The sequence below is a fragment of the Neodiprion pinetum genome, chromosome 5 (genome assembly GCF_021155775.2).
Source record: "Neodiprion pinetum isolate iyNeoPine1 chromosome 5, iyNeoPine1.2, whole genome shotgun sequence".
Taxonomy (NCBI): domain Eukaryota; kingdom Metazoa; phylum Arthropoda; class Insecta; order Hymenoptera; family Diprionidae; genus Neodiprion; species Neodiprion pinetum.
Window position 1 is genome coordinate 5,667,194 of NC_060236.1, and position 23,086 is coordinate 5,690,279.

Here is a 23,086-nt window from a genome sequence, read left to right on the forward strand (position 1 = left end):
GAAAACGAGAGGCTACTTCAGCAAAGCCGAAGCTGCAAGGAGAGGAGAAAAAAGAAGGATGGCTGAGAATGGGATCATGCAGGATCAAAGGAGTCCAAGGATATGAGAGCAGCGGAGGGATGGAAAGGGTGGAAATACCAGCTGCTGGATATAATCGTGGAGAATTTCTTTCAAACCCTTTTTTTTTGCCACTACTTAAGTCGCAATCTTTTTTCAATTCCAAATTGTAGTCTCTCCAATTTCTCTCTCACGTCCGTCGTCACCCCCAATAATAATAGCTCTCCATAAACGGTCCCTTCTCCCCTCATCTGTCCTCGATAATAATTTTTCGTCATAAAGTGCCCGTTCCAATTCCATTCAAATCTTCACCGACTTTTACTCGTTAAATGAAAATCAATTGCCTGTGTACCCGATTTTTTTTTTTTCCTGATATTCTCTTTCTCGAGCTTCGTCGATTCTCTGTATTATATAAAACCAAATACAGAGACAATTAACAATTTGTAAAAAATTAATTTATATCAATTTTGAAAATCGACAGCTTGGATAAATTAAACGATTTTCGAGTAACCGATAATCGTGACGATATTATGAAGTATATTATAAATTGATTCTGGCTTGAAACTTCCGAAGCTTTCGTTATTTGGAATTTGTAAATTGACACGGCGGGAAAATATGTCAGGTATAAGTCTTTGTCGAGTATACCGAATAAGAATGAAGAGGGTGAATTATTAACCGACTTATTATTACACCCTTTATTGCGACGGTTATTGTTTCCCTCGGGTTTAAAGGACCGTTTTTGTTCGGAGGTTTCGGTTTATTCCCACATGTATTCTTTTTGTTTGGGTTTTAGCGATGCTTTATGGGATGGGTTGTAAAGTTTTCGCCACAATCTTCCGGCGTTCCAGTGTTCCGTCCTTGCAGTAGCCACTTTTCATTATTCAATATCCTTTAATGGTTTACCCTGGAGAAAAAAAGAGGGGGTAAAATAAAAAAAAATAAAAAAAGAAAGAAAAGAAAATGAGACACGGGATACGCTACATCGGCTTCGATTCAATCTCACTTGATACGCCGGCCCAAAATAAGTGATAAATCACGTGCCTGTCAGACGTCTTACTTGTATATAGATAATAGATTTGTCGATTACTACGATGCGGTGTATTATATTTCATGGTAATACACCGTCTGGGATACTCAAACACGCCGGCTCTTTGGACGATATATTATGTTCGGTAAATATATCATGAATACAAAAATGTATCCGTGCGTTCCGTGCGATTCATCGTCTTTGTAATGCAGGGGAAGAAATTTGTTTTTGCCATGTGAAAAAAAATTGAGAGATCGAACATTTCACGCGGTATGAAATACTAAGGTTTTTCTCGGGTACGAAGACATTTTATAAAACGAATTTATGCCAGGCAATATCTTCCAGTATTTTATCTTTTGCTTATTGTCAGTGAAAAATTCAAATCCTGCTTGAAAATATCTGTCGCGCGTTTTGCTGCTTAGTAGAAAATTTACTTTAGAATTACTGAATAAATTCGTTTGCAATACTTTTCGACAAAATTGACCACCAGATTTTAATCCCCGGTTGGAGTTTGTGAAAAATATTTGCGTAAATTGAACGTTGCTTCGTAAATTTTAAACCGAATTTTTCGAAAAAGCTCTAAACGTGCAAAAACAATGTTTTGTAACTGTACTCGAATTCTGAGTAAGATAAATTAGGATTAATATGTTTTTACGATTGCACCAATTTTTGGAAGTAACGCTAAAACTTTTACTCTCATTCTGCGGTGCGCGATAAATGAAAGGTGCTAAAGTCCGCCCAAAATTCTGTCTGCCGATTGGAGAAATTGTTGAAAACAATTGTTGTTTGAGAAGTTTCCAGTCATTATATAACTTCGTGATATTTTTCTTCGCTTAAAAAAGCTCTCTTGAAATGGTGCAGAGATCAGGGCAAAGTGAAAAACAAATTTACCAAAGCAAAGTACGCGTAAGGTAGTAGCAGCAACAGTATAAATTCTGTCGTGGATTCAGATAACGTAGTAGGTATAGAGAAGAACGCATATACTGCAGAGATAAAGTAAAAGGTGAAAGAAAAACGTGGCCGAAGAAGTAAGCGGGTAAATCCTCTGCTGAAACGAAGACGCGGCCTTTAAGCTTTTCCCGCGAATTTCTACCCACCTTTCTCTTATCAAACAACTCCTCGATTAATCGGTATATACGCTTGTAAGTTTATTTTATTATTCGTTAATCTGATTAGAGAAGTGTTAAATATGTATAAATAATGTTAAAAATGTCACGCGGATTTTTATTCAGCCTGAATATTTGAGTCGGTGAGATCTTTGGCATGAAATTACACTAAAAAAATGTGTCAAATTGCGATGAAAAAACACAAAACAAGAGCAAAGTTCGCAACAGCGTCAAACTTTAGTAAGCTGCAAATTGCATTATTTTTTACCACCCGAGTATATTGCGTGCCTAGAAAATGTTGTTTGAAACTTTTTTCTCTGGTCAACTTTCACCTTATTTACTCTGGACTCCAGAGTATGGGAAAATTGAAGTGCAGTAGAGATCCCCGATTATCCGATCGCCTCGATATATTGGCGCCAAAGTTTCTTTAGGGAGGAGAAAAAGGAAGAACAAGAATAAGAAAAGGGCAAAAAGAGCAAGGGCGAAAAACTTGCCGCTCAATTCAATATAACAAACACCTACAACGGGAACGCGGCGACTGCAAGCTAAGCTTTTTAGGTATGGAAAGTTTCCAAGCGTTTGTGCAAGCGGTTCAGCAGCAAGGCTTTGGTAGATCGAAACCAGAAAAGCTCGCTTCTTTCTTATCTCCCCTTCTGCTTTCTTTGCGTTTGGTATACCCATCAAGTTCTTTTGTCCGGGTCAAATACGCCGGTCGAATGTAATGCGGAAGATGAAGAAGAAGAAGAAGAAGATGGGGAAGGGAGCAGGATAGAGACGGAGAACTAAAAAGGTTAAGCACCCCGATAAGCTTTGCGGTTTGGACTATACCTCACATAACAAATTCATACGATCAGCGACGAGTATAGAGATAAGATAGTGAAATTCGATTGGAAACACCTTGCTAAATGCCACGGGATTCTCCAAGGATTCTCTCAAACGGGGAAAACAGGATAAATATACATATATATACATTTTGGTGTATTTCTTTCCCCTTTATTCACGTTTTTCAATCAACTAATGAACCTCGCGATGTAATTTATACTTCTCTTTTCACATACCATTTTCTCTTTTTCCCTTTTGTAAGATATATCGTATAGAATATCCGCAAGAAATTAAGGAAACTGAAACAGGAACGATGAAAATAGCGTTGAAAAAAGCGAAGCCTCGTCGACGTTTGTTACGCGTAATAGTTGCACAAATTTTCCTGGTCGAAAACTAGATATGCAAATAATATGTAAAATCGGCGAAAACTCGAAAGAGGCTTTAACGAGATCTCAAAGAACATTGTCCGGTCATTCACACCGATGAGGCTGCAGCGGCAGGTGATTTATTCAGTTTACATCTGCCGCTGCTGTAGGGTGGAAAAATTTGTTTTATCATCCGCGAAATTAGCGATGATGCATCTGTTGCTGGTTTTGAGAATCGCAGAGGGAAACAAATGTACGATTTTTTACTTCGCAAATGCATATCGTATGAGTGATGAATAGGAAAAAAAAACGGAAATTGTTTGGAGTTGCGAGATTTTTTTATTTCATTGCCGCCGGAAAAGGAAAATTTTCTCTCACCCATGTTTGTGTAATTTGGGCTTATTTCAGCTCTGTCGAATCTTGAATTTCTTCGCCGCTTCTTTCTTCGCGAAATTAGAGACTTTCGCGTTTTACAATTATCGCCGAGCACGTTCACCCTTTGAATCACACATTATTATGCTGAGTCAACTATTATAACAGGATATTAATCTGTGGTTTTTGAGGTCGCCGATTACGAATCTGAAATGAGAGTTAAAAAATTCAAGATGTCGGATTCAGTACGGAGGACGAAAATTTAAAATTTGATCGAATACGGTTAAGAAACTATGCAGTGGTTTTCGGGGTCACTGATTGAATTGGCCATATTGAATTTTTAAAATATGATTTCAGATTCGTAATCAGCGATCGCAAAAACTTATAATTTATGCAAAACATGTATATGTGTAGAGAGATAACTTTCTCGGAAATGAATTATTTCTTCAATTTTCACCATTTTTTTTTCAGTCAATTTGTTTCTGACAATAATAATTCAAATTATATCTCAATAATCACTCTCGGGTATTGGGAACCTATTACTATACTATCAGAAATAGTAAAAAAACCGCAAAGAAATATGTTGAAAAGTTTCCTAAATATACAAAAAAATGTATGTAAAATAGGTGGTAAGAATATTTACCACTGTGATTCAAAGTATCAAAAACTCATCCGGAATTTGTAGACAGCACGAATTTAATTCAATAGAATATTAGTAACGCTGTAAGTGAAAGTCATTACCTATCATTGTCGTTACGCCAAATGATTATAATAATGATTCATATACTTCGAGAATACGAAATAATTAATCTATGACGAATCCCTTAATAATACGTACCGAATACAGGTGTACAATTCGGGTTGATTTGTCAATGAAAATTGAATATGGCAGTCTATTTATCGAAGTACAGCTCACCGCGAAGTCCGGGGGATGATTCAAGCTCGTTTCCAAGGTCGTTTCCATGCCGCTTACGAGGGTGCGAGAAATGGGTGGGAGTGCCTATTCGGGGAGAATGTGAAGGTTTCACGTAATACATAAACTTACACATGTGTATGGGCATTTATTTTCACGTGCTTACAGGCAAAAAATCACCGAAGCGATGATCAGTTCACTACGGAAACCGTCGTTGTGGAATTTAAAAAAAATAGTCGACCGATATTCGTGTGACTGAATTACGTGAAATTTCTAATGCCAGGCCAAATTTGAAATAATAATGTTTCTACAATGATGCAATAATTTAAAAAGATAATTGTGATTGAGAAAACTATAATTTAATGGACAAAACTAATGATTGAACTTTGAAAATAAGCTTGAAACATGAAACGCTGGGAAATAATTTACAAAAATGAGACAGTTGGAGTAAAGCTTCGTGAAGATTTTAGTAGCACCAGATAATTCATTAATACGATTAAAAGTAAGGGAGAAGAAAATCAGGATTCGAAGCTACGATTTTAAAGTTCTCTCACAGTTTACGGTGCGGATTTGGGATTTCCCAAGCAGAGGTAAATCAAATGAAACGAATCCCTCCGACTATCCTGCATCTATTTCATTTAATCGTAGGTGAAATCTAAATCTCTGTCATCCCGAGGTAGCTTGATGGGATCAAGTTGAGGCAAACACAAGAGCGACGCGTACCAATTGAATCAAAGGCGATTATCTATCCCTCGACAAAATGTTTAAGCTCAATTGAGATCTTGATAGAAGTCACGGATCGAGGAATTCGGTTAATCCGATCTACTTCGGTTCTCGATCGAATTAAACTGCCGTTATTTTCATGTCCAATTTTTATATCTTATCTCAATCCGTTACAGAAAAGATCAAAAAGCGATACGACGCCCTCGGTCATCCTGTGGTCATGGTCAGGCTAGAGAAGGATAGAAGAGGACTCGGCATTTCTCTCGCTGGGCACAAGGATCGCAATCGAATGGCGGTATTCGTGTGCGGACTGAACCCCAAGGGAGTCGCTCACAAAACCGGAGGATTACTCATCGGTGACGAAATCCTGGAGGTTTGTCGGAATTGTTTCAATAGAAATCGACGAAGCTTTTTAAAGTTAACATAATTACTACGAAAGCTGCAGTAGTAAATTGCGATATTTGTTAAATTTGAAACCCGCGTCACTTATCGATATATGTAAATTTTATTTTCTCTAGGACAATAGAAAAGGACTGTTTCAATTTTCGACGCAATCTTGACCAAACTACCTTTCTTATTTTATTGTATTATTTATTTATCTTCATTTTGAACATGTAGATGCACATCACCTAACCTAGACGGACTAACAATGCCTGTTGTTCATTTTTCCAGGTCAACGGCACCGTTCTCCAAGGAAGATGTCATCTCAATGCGTCAGCAATGATCAAAGGAATGGCTGGCCCGACTTTCAAGGTCATTGTTCTCCGGTAAGAGAGATGGATTTTTTCCATTCAGTTCTTTCTCCTCGTTTTTTTCTCACAGCTCCTAGAAATACTCCAATATGAAAAATAGCCACGTAGCTTTTCGAAATTCTCAGGTTACCTTATACCTGCATTACTCGTTGAATAATTTTGAGAATTGGTTATGTATGCATATGTATAAATGAGAGTCGATCAAACGACGGATAATCATGCTACGTCACGGGAATTGGATGGATACCTAATTGATTGCGGTTAATTAATTAACGGTATCCGACAACCAGTTGTAATATTCTCGTTTCTCGACTTCCTCGCAACAAAATCGTTCACCTTCAATCGGTGTTATTCGCTCGATCGAACGGCGTGTAATTAATAAGTTCTGAATGTTCAACGTCTTCATATAAATTTTAAATTATTGGAAATAAATTGCGGGTGCGGGGTTAATTCGGTCTCTGTTACATAATTTTTTAGAGCGTCGCGCCTGGGGGACGCAACCCGCTCGACACGCACGTACGCGCAGAAACCAATTTTCGCAGAAACTTGTCCGCTTCTCTTTTTATGCCTCTTTTTTCGATCTGCTGTTTTTTTTCTTTCTCTTTCTCTATATTTTTTCCACTCTCGTCGCGTCGGTCCTCCAGTGTAATTTAGAAAAATTCGATTAACGCCCAAAACGAACAGGTAACTGATGAGAACAAAGAAATATCGCGACAGTAGATACGGAGGTTCGTGGTCAGGCGCGTAACCGTCCCGTCGGTAAAACAGAACACGACTTTTCGTGGATTTGTTATTTTCTTTTCGTTTCTTCGCTCTATCGAAGCAATTACCCGTCAACGTTGATCACGTCGTATGATATTGAAATTTTTTACAGCCAGGTACGTACTTCGTTGTATAAAAGAGGTGAACAATTTTGTCCGTGAAATTTTTTGCGAAACTTACCGTACTAGAAAAAAAGCTGTATTGCATATTAAATTATCATTTCAGAACCCGTTGTGCTCTGCTCTAGATTTATCCACCTTGCAAAAAATGGTAGGGAAGAAATAAATCAACCAATAAAAATTGATAATAACGATAACAATGTAACGACGCCGTCAAACCTTTAACATTTATCAGCTGCTGTACAACGAAAATAACGCTAATTTGATAAAAACATTGTTTCTACAGAGCATTTCTCGCCGTTATATATATGCATGCAGCGCCTGCATGTCAGCATAACATCAAACGTTCGCGACAAGCAGGGGTTTGTTATTTGTTTGTTTATTTATTTTTTTTGTTTTATTCCTGCCGCGTTGGACAGAATAATTATGTTATCATTTTCGAAACGGTCGTTTGTCTTTAAACGAATTAAAATACGAAAGACAAATATACGCGTAGACATACACGATATAAATACCTATTACCTATGCGATGTATCGACGTCTATATTACGTATACTTAACGTCGGTTATTAAATAGGATGTACTTCATTGAACAAAGAAGAGACTCGGCGAGACTTCGTGATCGTTGACATCATGTAATATAATTGTACCGCAATTAGTTTCCGCGTCTTTACACCTTGTGCGTTATATACCTAATTATACCTTTTCACATGACCAATAATTATGCCTCCACGTCAATGGCGCAGTTTAGTTAATCAGAAAAAAAAATGTTTTGCTTTCGATACGCGGTGCGTAAAGTTTAATTAGTTAAGTATCTAAGAATGATTGTTGTGAAAATCTGTAACTGCCAAGGTTATAAGTATAAATTGAATTTCTCTGTTTTCGATACATATATGTTTACATAAATATATTACACAGATCTGTGACGTCACGCAATGCCTCTTTTTAACTTGTCGTATCTGTTGAAAATGATAAAAGGATAAATATGCCCGTACTATTTTTCACCGAATTAATGAGATGTGACGTGAAAAAAATTTCACGAAACTTCCTTGCTAGTCCCTTGCATTTGCATTTTGCAAAATAGCGAACCTCTTTATTATTTGCATACCCGACAATGATTGTCATATCGTGATCAACCTACGCAAGTTCCTCCTTCGACATTAATTGAGGAAGTTGACAGCGGCAGGGAAATTATGCGAATCGATCCCTTTTACGTGTTTCTTTACAGTTCGTACCGTCATTAAATTTGTCACGGTCAATTGTTGTTGTGGCAGGAGTAGCGTATTATTATACAAACCGAAATAACTACACGTTGTATGCAAATTTTTTTCACGGAATCTCGGTGTGCCGGAAGAAAATTAAGGAAAATAATCTCGATATTTTTTAATACGACGGAGAGTAAAATTCTTTAAAAAAATATATATATATATACACACATATTGACATTTCCTCGCGTATTTGTATCAAACTATTTGAAAATTGAAATTGAACTATTCATAACAACAAGCGTTATATAGTAATGTAGTTTATTCTTCTATGCTCCTGTTTTTCTTTCACATCCCGGTGTTCGTGGAATCGCGTAACCAGAGGTAATTGGTAGTAAAAAAAGGAAAGAAAGAAAAAATTGTATTGAAAAATTACAAGACCAACAATTAATTAACGTGGTGACAGATGCGCGAAGCTCGCTGTATAATAGTGTTGTGAAATCGAACACAGATGCATGTGTGTGTGTGTGTGTGTGTGTGTGTGTGTATACACCTGTATCCAAAAGGGGGGATGGAGGAAAAATATGAAGATATTTTAAGGTGCGTTCACAGTGGGGAACATAATGCGCGTGCGCTCAATCCACGTGCGGATCAGTTGCGTTGACGCTTTTCTTTGCCAGTAAACAGAACCTCGGCAGGTTGCGAACGCCGACGCGTGTGTAACACGGTGCGCAAAGAACAGGCCGATAATCGTAACGAATTATAATTACGAAGCGATCGCGAATAAATGTAGAATTTTAGTAAACGTGGCGAACCTGGATACAATAATAAAGTGTGACGAATGGGGTGGTAGAGAAAATCGTTTTGTTATTCGTTGTTTAAAAAACAATTCGTGTAATGAGATGATCGAAGTTGAAAACGCTCTGTTGACCGCATAAATTTACCGTATACGGTAAGATAACAAGTGTCTCTGCGTTATAAGAAAAGTTTTGTGAAAAGTTTGAATCGTTGAATATGGCCCGGAGGAAAACGTAGATGAGAAAGAAGAGAGAAAAATATGATTTACGAATGTTTGAAACTCTGGAAAGTGAAAAAAAGTGAATAAATCAATTACCTAATTTTTCAAGCTTCAATTTCAAAGTCGAAGGAACAGAACAGAACGCAGTTTCAACAGGAGTGATGCGCGGAAATTAATCCGGGATTTTAAACAATTTACGTACAATTCGATAATAATTTATAAATGCCTTGACTGGCTTTTCGTTGTTCGAATCGTATAGGAAATTGTTAATTATAATTTCCGAGGAACAAGCTGGGGGGATAAAAGTACTAGCGAAAAATTACTGTAAGAGCGAAACATTAGCAAAGTTTTATTCTTTATCGGCTCGATCTGCAACGAGAGCTGCAAAGTGAAGGTGTGACCTACTCTTTTTGTTGTACCGCAGTAGCTGTGTAACACCAGTCTCAACAATGCGGTCTGTAAAAAATGAAGAGCGAACAATTTGAGAAACTGAGTGCAGCTAGGCGATAAGAAAATCCCTCGTGGCTGAATAATTATTTGAATTATTTTATCACCCGATGCATTTTCGAGATCCGCGTACTGTTTAGAAGCGCCTCGAATAGAGCGGCGACTGGTGCGACTGGGAAACGAAGTCTAATTGAACCAGCGGTAGTTAAAACGCGAGGCGGAAATCCGGCGGAATTATAATCGCCCGTGCAGAAGCTCGAGGAACCTGCAGAAGCTGTGATATTAAAAAGTCATGCCGGGAAATGCGGTTTGCCGCAAGCTCCGCGCCTCCGGATCCACCGACATTCATTTCTTCAACCGGCGACGATTTTATCCCCTGCATCAGTGCCGCGTCACTCGAATTCACTGTGCGAATAGACCTAATTGTCAATAAACAGGCGAAGATCTAGGGTGGTTCCGATGCTGCGCATCGTAATGGGCTGGTTCGACGAAGCGTGAAGATCATCGGTCATCGGTAGCTTCGAACAAGGGCGTAACTCTACGTGATGCATCGAATTTAATGATAAAATGCAGCTCAACTGTGCGCGGTTTAAATTCAACCTTCCGGAATGCTTTAGTTTCGCGTACGTTAAAGCTGCGATTAATTATCGCCGTATTGTACCATATAATATCCTTTCTCATCCCTAATGAGATTCCGGCCAACGTACGTTGGTATCGATTCATTGTTATATACATTTACGACTTCCTCCAGTCGCAATTCATACGCAACAGCTCAGTTCGATCCCATTTCCGCTGATGAAGAAGAAGTCCCCATCTTTATCATTCTCTCTTATTTTCTCTAATTCCGTTTGTCGAGTTTTCTTTTTTCTTGTTTTTTTTTTTTTTATTTTTTCTTCATTTCCTACCGATCATATCCTGTAATAATCTGCTCCGCCATATACGAAGCAATCGCATGAAAACGAGGTGCCGGTTATTTATCTTTTTTTTTACCTCCTCTCCGTCTCTCTCTCTCTCTCTCTCTCTCTCTTTTTCTCACCCCTCCTTCTCTGCTTCCAATTACTTAGTTGGACATGTTTACGCGAGGTGATTATTATCATCGTCGAACACGTGTATATAGGCGTAATACGGTTCTCGTATATGTGGCGAAAAGTATCATTGCAGATTGGATATTATATACCCTGGTATAATTAACTCAGGAATAATTGTGTACAAGTACCTCTCTTGAATCCTATAACGCCACAAAGCTTTTACAAGTACCTACACAACGAATCGATCTTTCTGACAAATTTTTTCACGTACGTATCTTTTCATCAACTCCCCGCGATATATTGTACGTGATACATAACGCATAACAATTTTTATTTTTGCCTTGCAGGTACGGATGCTTTTATCAGATTTCACTCTTTATCCTTTACGACACAATGTACGATCTATGAAAGTAATTTTATGAAAATTCTTTTCACCGTTCGTTCATTCTTCGTTGTGACGCGTACCTGCTATGCTGTTAAAAAATCCATAACTTGATATAAAAATAAAATTAATCCTGATTCTAATCAATGTTACAGGAGATCGTCTGCGGTGAACGACCTCGCAGTTAAACCGATCGTTCAATTTCCTCCAACCCTCGACGAAGACGTAAGTGAAATACACCTCCTCAATTTTCTTTCTGACCTTGTTTAAACGACTCTCGCTGTTTTCTCTCATTCATTCGCTTTACCGCAACCTAATCATCAGGTATACGCGAAACAAAAACGAACTGAAAGCAATCAAAAACTGTTAAGACAATTATCACCAGGATCAAATTCGCCGCTCTAATCTTATCACTTATTGATCAAGCTGCTTCCAGCGATGTACAACAATGATAAAAAGAGTAAAATAGTGAGAGAGAGAGAGAGAGAGAGATAGAGTAAGATTATTATATTTGTACGTAATTTTTCACAAATATTTCACGAACAGTGAAATATGAGCCGATAACGAGTCAATCAATTTGGATGTCGTAAAATGGAACGATATATTTCTTTTTCTCGATTTATTATAAATACAAAAAAATAATATTCCCTTTTTCACGAACACGATTATTATTCGTCGATCTTATTTTTGAATAAAACTGCTAGTATTGTACAACGCAATAATTGAATTAGATTATTTACAATGCGTAAACGGAGGCATAATTTGCACATTAATTTTTTTGGATGCATTTTTTCGCCGCCTCGTTTATCCCCTCTCTAATTTTATTTCTATTCAACGCCATATGTATAATGTGTGTACAATTCGGCACGCAACTCGCCACTGAACAATAATTGCGATACCGTGTAAACTTAATTGCTATTCGCGTTTGTATATAACGCGATGACTATAAGTAAATAGATACATAAAGTGGTATCGAATTGTGTAATCGAGTCTCTTTCACGCTCGTTCAATTCTCGTATTCTATTACATACGATTCGCATGAATATTCATTGTTCTATACGTATATGAATATTAATTAAGGGTGCAGGCTTAATATGTTTAACATACAAAAACACAGGAATTTAGTTTCCTTCGTATATATATATACACGTGTATATACATATTATAACTAGATTCAATACAATCTTACTTAAATGCTGCGAAATTAAATTCCGACCGTTTGCTCAGCTGCTAATTCTTATAATATTAATTCTCACTGACAGTATTTGTTATAGCTAAATAGAATATAACCAATGTGTTGATAATTGGTGCGTTATTTTTATACAACTTTGCGCATCAACCTTGCCGACAAGATTTTTTGATTTTCACTAATCAATTCACCAATTTCGCCAGTTTATCGGCAAAACGATATTATTATTTATCGCGACACGTCATCCCTGATTTAAGTATACTTATATATATTCGAATCCAAAACATCAGGGGATAAGTGAAAAGAAAAAGCGACGTATGTTATACTCAAAATTTATCTTTGAAACTCTGAATCCATTTGTATCTTCATATGACAAGGAGTCCAGATTGTCGATTTAAAGTTTTCAAATCAAAGCTCTGTGCGTAGGCGGTAGAATCGATGCAGTTTACAGAGAACAAGTACCGAAAAATATATGTAGTTCTAGATCAATTTAATGCTTCTGCAACGACAAATTGACGTTAAAGCCTTGTTTAACCAAAAAAGTAGAGTAAAACTCGCAACTGATTTTGCGTTGCAGTTACCAAAAAAGGATCGAGAATAGCGCAAAATGGTTACGCGTACTTCGTTTTTCGTAATCCCAACAATATTCCATAGGTATTTTTAACGAAACCAGTTTTACCGAATTTTTCTAGTTACTGTAAGAAATGAAACTTTTCTCACGAATGTAACGCTGCTACGTGACGTGTAAAGTTTATAATACCGATGCTGGATTCAAATGCGTCGTATAACAAATAGCTTGTACACTATTTACGTGAAACCATACAGAAGACAAAACAACGAACAAATAAAGTTTTTTTTTTTTTTTTCTTCAAACACAAAAACAAAATATAAGAAGGTCCAAACGATCCGAGTTTAACAACTAATCATAAGAGATTTATACTCTCGATACGGACACCTATATATGTTTGCTCCGTTACCCGGATTGTGTGCACGGCGGACAAAGTTTCTGAGCGCTGTTTGCTCAACGATAACCTATTTGAACGTGGCAGCGCCGGGTTGTGTCGTTCAATAAATCTATATACATACATACATGCACGGCACATGGAGGAACACACTCGGTGTGCATCACTTACATCATGCCATCGTGTTACACGGATGCAAATGGCACTTACCAAGCGGACGACGGAGACCTGGTGATAATGGCCTTATACAGGGCTGGTCGGTTATCATGTCATCCACTTCGCCGATCACCGAGAGAAATTTCTAGCCGTGGTCTTATCACGCGGTCCTTAATTATTTACGTTTTATTTACCATAACCGAACAATGCGGTTTTGGGGTACGGAGTCGATGTAAGAGATTTTTTTCTAGCTACGTAGCCGGAAATTATCTGGTATAGTGTTGCTACACTTTTGAATATAGATGCTAATACTGTAGTTTCTTGTAATTGTCGCGGTAATGCAACTATGAATTGAATTGACTGAAAAGACTTCGCCTGGTAAAGAAACAGACTTGTAACGTTGTAATAAGCAGAAAATTTCGTGTTGACAACTATGAAATTTTTATGTTTTTGTAAAGTCGCGATATTCGAAGCGCTATTTGTAACGATAATCATTGTACTAGAATTTTTTTTCATTATCTGTAAGAAATGAAATTCTTTTATCAAGATTTTCAGTTTCTGTAACGTACAAAGTTTGGCTCTATAATCGATACAAAAAAAAAGTTAATAACACCCAGGAACGCGTTATTATATCATGCAAATTTTTCACACTCATTTACAGCCGAATGAACTTGTCTTTTCGTGAGAAAACTTTCGGACGTCTTACGTTTCTTTTTTTTCCCCTCATCATCTTTACGATCGCTGAGAGGATGGATCGAAAAGAGGATTAAATCCACTTGGTATACATCCGTTATTCGCCAAGAAAATCGCTTTTAGCTGTCTTTCATTTAGCGGTACACATAATACGCAATTCGGTCTTATCGCGAAGCTTCGAGAGCTTCGTCGACCAATTAAGACCTGAATTGACTGAATAAAAATTTCGCCTAACTCACTGCTAATTTCACACATAATTTCTTGTTACTAAAATACGTAAAATTTATTTGTCAAATTGAAATAACGGTCTGAGAACAAATTCAAGTTCTACGAAACTCTCGTTTATCGACATACATATTGTACTTTTTTTCATTCCTCGTGCAATTACAGTTAATATTAAAATCAGCCTGTTTTGCACCGATAAATAGAACAAATTCCGCCTTGCTTTAATCTGCGGGATGCTGCCGAAGGAATTACCCCGTAATAATCGGAAGACAAAAGGGAGATTAAACTCCGAGCGGCAATCGCTGCTGCTTGTTTGCATAGGTCAGACTGTTCGCCGCAAGTTAGATAACCAATTCCGGTTGCAAAAATCTATTAATCAATTCAAGGGTCGATGGGGTCGCTTGTCACTGGTTTCTCATCATTCACACATACACACATGCATGTACAATGAATTTCGACGTTGATAAAATCCCGCAGATCCATATCCTCCCGACTTGTATTTTCTTACCTTGGAATTCCAGTTCTCCGGATTATTACGCAGATTAATCAATCAGTGTCCGAGCTTTTACCTCTACAGCAATTTATTTTAATTATAAATATTCATTTTTTGCTTTCAGGATCCGAACAGATTCAGCCAGTACAAGGGAGTCAGAACCGTTGCGATAAAGAAGGTGAGCATAATCAATATTGCAAAACAATTGATAATCAACAGCCGCTTAGTTGATTCTTAAAATTGTTGAATTGCGATTGTTTTGCAAATTTCTTACCACCGTTCAATGCAAGGAAAATTCTGTCGGCATGATATTTGCGATCGTTGATACTCGTTCGGTTGAAACTTCTAAACTCGTTCGCATTCGCGAAGACTCGTAGTCAACAGCACACTTATAGTAATAGAACGTAAAATTGTACACAGAAAGCGAAAAAGATTTTCATCGTCTCGCATAGATTAGTACAATGAAAGTGCCTTAACTTACTGTTTATTTTATTTAATTTTTTTTTTTTGCAACTCACCGTCTTCGTCACAGGATATTCATGTTATTGAACGACGAAGAAACAAATTCTCCAGGCGATCGGGGGGAAGAGAGAAAGATAAAAAAAATTGAAAAAAAACGAGAAATTTTGGTCGACAAGTAAAAATGAGGAATAATTTAAGCCGTGTCTGTTTATCCTCGAAATGTGTAACGTCGTGTGTGAGCTTGACGGTATCTTTGAATGACGTGAAAAGCTGAGAGTAAGCGTTGAAAATACGGCTTTTATACGTAGGTGTATACTTGTCGGTATTCAGCGCAGGGAATGTTTCACACGGAGGACTGAAAGCATCTGCATTCTACATAGGTGTGTCAAAGCTTGAGAATACCCATTTCGCGCTTGCATTCGCCTCCAACGTAAACTGGTATGCTTTTCAGCTGCACTAAAATGGAATGCATCCATTTCGAAGTACGTATACGGTGGAAATGAAAAAAAAAGTCCTTGTCGTATAAGGTTAAGATTAGTAACGTTATCGAGTTTTGTTTGAAAATAAAAGAAGACGGTATTATGCACCTTTAAGATTTTCTGGAATTCAAATTATAAATATTATACACCTGTACTTGTTTTTCTTTTTTTTTTTTTTTTTTCTTTTGCAAACTGGATTACTTCGAGTTGAATTCTGGATTTGTATAATATCTATTCTTCAAAATTATTTCGTTTCTCTCATCGTGAAAGACGAGAAAAACCTTTCATCATTATACGGATAAGAAAACTAATCGTGCATTCGGTTATCGTATCGCGAAATTATTATCGCATAATATACAATAACGTTATAGTTTTTCCCTTCTCCGATTTTTCGATAATTTACAGTCTGATCGTACGGATAGTTTATATACATACAATTAAGGTGCTTACATGTACAACACAGCAATTAAAGTTGAATCAACCCGAGCCTAAGGTATCAGTGGACACCCGTGTCTGCCTACGGGTTATAACCACCGACACGTGCGATATAAGCTTGCAAAGCTCCGCCGATACCGCCGTCGCCTCTCTCTGTTTATCCGAGCCTTGATAAGCTTTCACGCACACCGCGATAATAATTAATCCAAATCTTAACAAGCCTACCGTTGCCCGCAAAATCGTTGACAGAGCGCGTTGTTACAATCGCTGACCCTCGCAGCTTCCGGTAATCCAAACGAGTTTCCATTCGGGATCAAGTTTAAAAACGGTTTTTGTCTTTTCGTTCTTTTTTTTTTTCTTATTTTTATTTTATTTTTTTCTTTTTACAACGTTACCCTCTCGTGCGTATTTTACCATATTCGTCTGACTCACAATAGTCGAGGATTCGATATCACGCGGCAATATCTACTTATCCTGAACCTAAAGCGGATATGCAGATGTACAATATATATATATAAAGACACAATAATGCGTCAGTGCATGCTGAGCTAATTCAGCCATGACCCGATCTGCCAGATTTACTTTTTCTTCGTTATGTATCTGCAGTGCAACGTCACTATTCGAACGGCATAATGCACCGAGATATCATTGCCGCATCTCGTAGCTGTTGTAATTATATAATGCGCGTTAATCGGTCAATGAATTTCGTTACTATATTAATTCTCTTCGATATGTTATTGCGTTTAATTGATACGTGTTTGCCTCGATGATAAAATTACGTTAGTCGTTGAAGTTTAAAACGATTTTCATATCATCTTGAAGATTTTATTTAAACCCTACCTGTGACGCGTTTATCTGTTGCAGGGTCAGTATGGACTTGGGATCATGATAATCGAAGGAAAACACGCCGAAGTTGGCCAAGGAATTTTTGTTTCGGATATTCAGGAAGGAAGCGCAGCGGAACAGGTAATGGATATCACTGATTCGAGTGAAATTATCGATCACTGTTGTATTATGCATAATTAATTGCAAACTGGGGATGAAAAATTGCCTCGTTTCTCCGTACGGTCTAAAATCACGCGACTTTGTACAGAATTCAATTATAACGGGGTTCTAATTGTTGCATAATCGTAGAGAAAAGTGAAGGTTCTGATTGTCAAACTAATTCGTACATATTTATGTACGGATACCCTCGGTTATAATTTTACAGCACCTAAAGACCTTCGGTACCTAATTTCCATCACTATGATTATGTTATTAACGTTAATTCCGTGTAATAATTATTCACCGATCTCGAATCGCTGGTTTTACAAACCAACGATAATTCTTTTTTCCAACCACCATAGAATTTTGCGTCTGTGATAATTGTTATCGTTATTTTTTTTTTCTCTCTCCTATTTCTTTCACCGAAAGGCCGGACTTCAAGTTGGCGACATGATTCTCGCTGTGAACCTGGACTCGTTGCTTGGATCAAGTTACGACGAGGTGAGTTTCAGAGACTTGACAAAGTCTCGTATGAAATTTCAATCGATCTACCTATCGCTTTGAAAAATGAATTTTACAAGCTTTTGAGGATACGGCGAACCGCGTTTTGTATTTAACGAAAATCGACAGGCGACCGGTCTCCTCAAAAAGACGGAAGGCGTCGTTACGCTGACGGTCTGCAACCCTAACCAAAGTAAACTCGCCAAGGAAGAGGAGGAAAGAGCCAAGGGCGGAGACTCGGCATCGCCTAACGGAATCGACGCGTCCAAATCAGGTGAGTGCATTCGATGTTAAGTATGTTTGCTTTCCAAACGCAACAGAAACGACTCGTCTTCGACCTTTGACGCCCTGCACGAAACGAGTAGGAAGATAAAAAGAGAATGAAGAAAATTTTTCACGATTCAAGTCCCACCTGCGGTGATCGTTAACTTTTATTTTACCGCACGTCCGATCTATGCGATATCGATCGGAAGGGATTTGGAACGAAACATCGATGTCCGAGCTTTGGTTTTCAATTTCAGTATTTCCTGTCATTGTGTTTTTAAATAACGATCTTTGTAGCTCACAATTTGAATAATTCAACGAACGCTCAGTATCCTTACATTAATGTTGTCAATTTTATTATCGTCACATGACGGAAATGGCAAGCGTCCATTTTTGTTCCGATACTAATTGGCATCCTCGTTATTCGATATCCCTCCAGACAAGGAGCCGGAAAAGCCTAAAGAGCCCGAACCCCCGAAGGATCCGAAAGACTGTGAAATATCCGTGGGCAGAGAAACAACGATCGAATTCACAAAGGACAAGGAGAAAGCAATCGGCCTCAGCATAGCCGGCGGTTCGAGTACACCTCTGGTGAGATTCGCAAATTTGAATCCTTCGTCCTTATACGCCGAATGAATTATACTCTTGAAACGAATACATCTTGTTACCGACGACCTTCCGATGAATTATTCACCGACCGATCTTGTTTGGCGACAAATTTTACACGAAATTACTACCGCATTGCGCAGGAACCTTATCGAGCCTTAATCGATAGTATTCTTTGACAATCTTCTCAGGGTGGTATAGTGATCCTTGAAGTATTCCCGGAGGGTGCCGCCGGCAAGGATGGCCGATTAAAACCCGGTGATCAGATTGTCGAGATGTGTCACGAAAGTTTCAAGGCGATAGAATACGCCAAGGCACACGAGGCGATTCTAAAAGCCAGCGGACAGGTGAGTGATTTTTTATTTTTTATCTATTTGTTTTTAATCTGTAATCCGTACCATCTTGTAAAAATATTTTCACTTGTTACAAAAATGCAAGTATAACTGCATCGCATATTCACGTGGCTGTGTTAAATTATTTTTAACGATAGCGATACGCCGAATCAAAAATAAAAGCTAACTTCTCGATTCCATTATCGGATTTAGCAGTTTCGAGAAAATTGAACCACCTTTGCGGGACTTGAGTGTGCTTGAATAATTTCAATTCGATAAAATCCTTGAACAACGGCTCTCCTCATCGGTGAAAATATACTTTATAGATCGTAGAGTATGGAATTGACTGTCGCTGAACTTTCGCAGATACACATGGTAGTGTTGCGAGAGGAGAAACCCCCGGACGAATTCGACGTCGAACTGCCAAAGAAGTCTGGAAAAGGAGTCGGCCTCTGCTTGACGGGCTTTAAGAGTGGTAAAGGCGCCTTCGTGTCGGACATGGTGAGAATTTGAATCGCGACTCCTTCTCAAGTCACCCACGCATTTCAAATTTAACGAAACCAACAACGAACCTCGAAGGAGAAACTCTGAAACACAAGTTTGAATTTCTACACTGAGATAAATTTCTAGTCTCATTTTTTAACACAATCGAAAATTACAGTTGAGAGTAAAAAATGTAAACGTGATTTGTAGCCGCAATCGGAAAATCAATTTTTCTTATCATATTATAAACCGTATATGTATATTATTACATATTTTGGTAACTATTCCGATAAACTGACGTTGACACTTTATCTAAGTGAAAAAAATATATAGTCAACTGAGCAAACAGGATTTACTTGTTACTGACAATTATAATTACACTAATCTTTCACTGTGTATCGCATTTTATCACGATACCCAACAATATTTGACACCGTTATTGAATTTTCCGGTAACTTTAACGAATGAAATTTGTTCTCACAGTATCTTTTGATTAAAGGATAACAAAACAATCAATTTCCTTTTTCCTAGTTGCCCGGCGGAAGCGCTCTGGAGTCGGGAAAAATAGCAAAAGGTGATCGGGTGGTGTCGGTAAACGGACAAGACGTTCGCGAAGCTCCCGTCGAGGATATTGCTCTCCATGTAAAAGTGGCGAACCCGGTGCAGCTCAAGTTGGCCAGGTACAAGCCCGTCAAGCAATGACAGGTATGGTATTTTTAATTTTGAGCGAAGAGGAATAGCCCGGTCGTTAGGTACAAAGCCAGTGAAAAAAAAAAAAAAAGAAACCATCTGAAACCGCAATTTTTAAATACCACTCCTTTTTTTCTTCTAATCATTGGTAGTCAAAATCCAGAATTTCGATCAGATTCTTCGGTAGCTTTAGCTACCATATTGAATTTATGGTTTCAAAACGGAAATATCTATCGTAGACAAAAAATTGTCACGACCAAAGTTGCGAAGGATTAAATTTCCTAAAAGTTTAGTCATAACCATTTTTAGTCAACGGTTGAAGAATGGCGAGTTGTTCGAAAAAACAAATTAGACTCAGGACGGCAGTCGAAGCTACTCCAGAATTTGGTCGAAATATTGGATTCAGACTAACAACGACTTCCCAACGCGCAACGGTTAGAAAAAGGTATAACGGCGGCATAAAAAAATTGCAATTTCTAATGTAGGTACATTCCGATTGGACTAGAAATACGGCGACGTAAATAATTAAGGATATTTCTACTCCGCGTTTCAGGGTTCTGCTGGCGGAACCCATCAGAGTCATCATCAGTATCTCATCCCAAGAATCGCGGCTAATTGTCGTCAACGGGGATCATAGTGTGATATATATAAAAACTATTATATAGTTATTATTACGATTAATATAATTTATGTAGGTATGTATGATAAAATATATGATAATTAAGGTGTAAGAATTAAAAAATTTCAAACAAAAGAAGAATAATGTTGTTGCGCGCGTACACACTTATATGTATATATGTATCATGTATATGTATATCCATATGTGTACCAAAAATATCAATTACCGTTGAAAAAGAAATTTAGTCTGTACCGAGTGTACTTTACTTCTTTTTTTTATTTTTTATTTTTTTTGACAAACTGTAATTTTGGCTCGTCAAAATTTTACCCGTTATCGCGGGCTCTACAATCGTTGCTAAACATTAGCCGGAATCTTACGATCAATCAAGTTTCTTTCCGTTCTCGTTGTTACTTTGATAGTAAGAATATTTTATTGAAACTTATCCGATGATTTAATCATTGAACTGATAAGTCGGCAAAAATCAGAGATGCAATTAGGTTGCCTAGTTTTAAAAATTCGTATGTGTATTATGTATGTATGTATGTACGTATGTATGTACTCTACTGTTTTCATACTGTTGAAATTTGCTATTAAATAGTTCTCTGTAATATGATGCTTAGGTGTAGGATATTAAATATAGGCATCGATGACGAACGTAGATTGAAATGGTATTTTGAATACCTGTTATAACAACCTTGTTGAACGCGCGTAGTTTTTAACGTATTCAATCTATCATGTTGAATAAATTTCGTGTCCGTAGGTTAGGTTTTCGAAAATTTCGCATACCCTATTTATACGTAGATAAATATACATATTCGTATATCTAAATCTAAAGTATTTTAACATACATATATGTTAAAAATATATATATATATATATACGATAATTACAATTGTAGAAAGAGAAAATAATAAGGTATAGGCTGATGTAGAGTGAATTTTTATTCAGGTTGAAAAAAGCAAATTCTTCATAAAGCTTTAGATTGTATAACAAAACTGTATATAGCTAACCATTTGTTATGCATTTTATTTTTATTTTATTTATTCAAAAAAGCTCACTGATAACAGCTAGCACTGTATTTATGGTCGCTCTAATGATTAAATTTTAAGTTCCATACTTTACACGCTCGTTCGTAATTACGAAATATGAAAGTAGAACATCATTGAGTTTTCGAAACAGAGAGAGAGGAGAAAAGAAAACAGCAATAGAAGAACCGAAATAAGTAATCGCATAAAACCGACGTATCTAGTCATATTAAATAAGTATACAACTCTATATATATATATACACATAAAAAACAGATCTAAGAGAACAAAAATGTGTAATAACTTATCACTTGTATGTGTAGATTTAATTTTTTGACGGAGGAAGAAAAAAATTCCAACAAAGAAACTTTGAATTTGAATCTCGTAAAAAAGCTGAATAAATCCTCAATGTATATATAATTTACCTACGTATACCTGTTCCTTTTAATACGCCGCTAAACAATCGACGTGAGAGTCACTAATTATTAACCGGTTCGTTGACAGAAAAAGGTCTAACATTAATGATAAGGAGATAATTTTTCACGGGTAATGCAGAATTGATCTTTTTTGTTTTTTTTTTGCATCATTCATAAATTAATATTACAGGTGAAAAGTAAATCAAAACTCGCTTGAGATGAACACGAGTCAAAATTAGGCCCTCAATGAATACTTTGGTTTTACGAATAAAAATCAGAACGATTCGGAGCGACTGTGAGCTTGGAACTTTTCAAACAATTTTATCCTCGTAAATTATAATCAATCTTAGAGCTTGTAGGCGAGGTAGAACATACTACGGTAATCAGTATCAATATTTGACAGATCTGACATATTTTTCAGCGCTTCTCTCATTTTCTCATAATTATAATATATATATATATTTTATATGTGTATATATATATACATGTATAGAATATAGTCATGAAGCATTTTATTCCGTGTAGGCATAAGTTTTATTTTTCGTTGAAATCATTAAATATGCGAATCCGTGGGAATAAGGGAGACGCGTGATGAATCTAGAAAATTGTAAACAACAGATTGTGATATGAAAGTGAATAAGGATGAAGAACTATACTTAAGTAAGCATAATTAACTTAGGGAACATATAATTATTATTATAAGCTGTAGTTATAAATTGAAGAACGTATTTTAGAATTTTAATTAAATAGTCTGACCACGCTAAATTGCAATTTCATCCGATACGTCCACGCTTTTCCAATATAATCTAAAAATTAAAAAGTAGCTAATATCGCAATAAGTTATTATATTACGGATTATATTATACATCAAATTTTAGCCGGAAGAAAAATAAAATTTTAAAACGGATAATCGAAGCATATATACATACATACTTACCTAGTACGCCTCTGTGTGTGTGTGCGTGTGTGTATAT

The 23,086-nt window shown here is 37.0% G+C and overlaps 1 protein-coding gene across 5 annotated transcripts in view; it reads left to right on the plus strand.

Annotated features, from left to right (window-relative positions):
* The window catches only part of LOC124220413 (multiple PDZ domain protein), a 168,912-nt gene extending 146,877 nt beyond the window's left edge, over positions 1–22,035 (plus strand). For 3 of the 5 annotated variants that reach the window (XM_069136673.1, XM_046629257.2, XM_069136675.1), the window contains exons 27-38: positions 5,562–5,758; positions 6,058–6,152; positions 11,254–11,323; positions 14,941–14,994; positions 17,057–17,158; positions 17,606–17,677; positions 17,807–17,951; positions 18,381–18,532; positions 18,739–18,894; positions 19,246–19,380; positions 19,894–20,067; positions 20,606–22,035. In XM_069136673.1, coding sequence (XP_068992774.1) covers positions 5,562–5,758; positions 6,058–6,152; positions 11,254–11,323; positions 14,941–14,994; positions 17,057–17,158; positions 17,606–17,677; positions 17,807–17,951; positions 18,381–18,532; positions 18,739–18,894; positions 19,246–19,380; positions 19,894–20,064 — 1,349 coding nt within the window. In that variant the 3' untranslated portion in view covers positions 20,065–20,067; positions 20,606–22,035. Of the gene's footprint in view, positions 1–5,561; positions 5,759–6,057; positions 6,153–11,253; positions 11,324–14,940; positions 14,995–17,056; positions 17,159–17,605; positions 17,678–17,806; positions 17,952–18,380; positions 18,533–18,738; positions 18,895–19,205; positions 19,381–19,893; positions 20,068–20,537 lie in introns of those variants that run through there. The other 2 variants (XM_069136674.1, XM_069136676.1) reach the window with 2 other exon arrangements.
* The last annotated feature ends 1,051 nt before the right edge of the window (positions 22,036–23,086 follow it).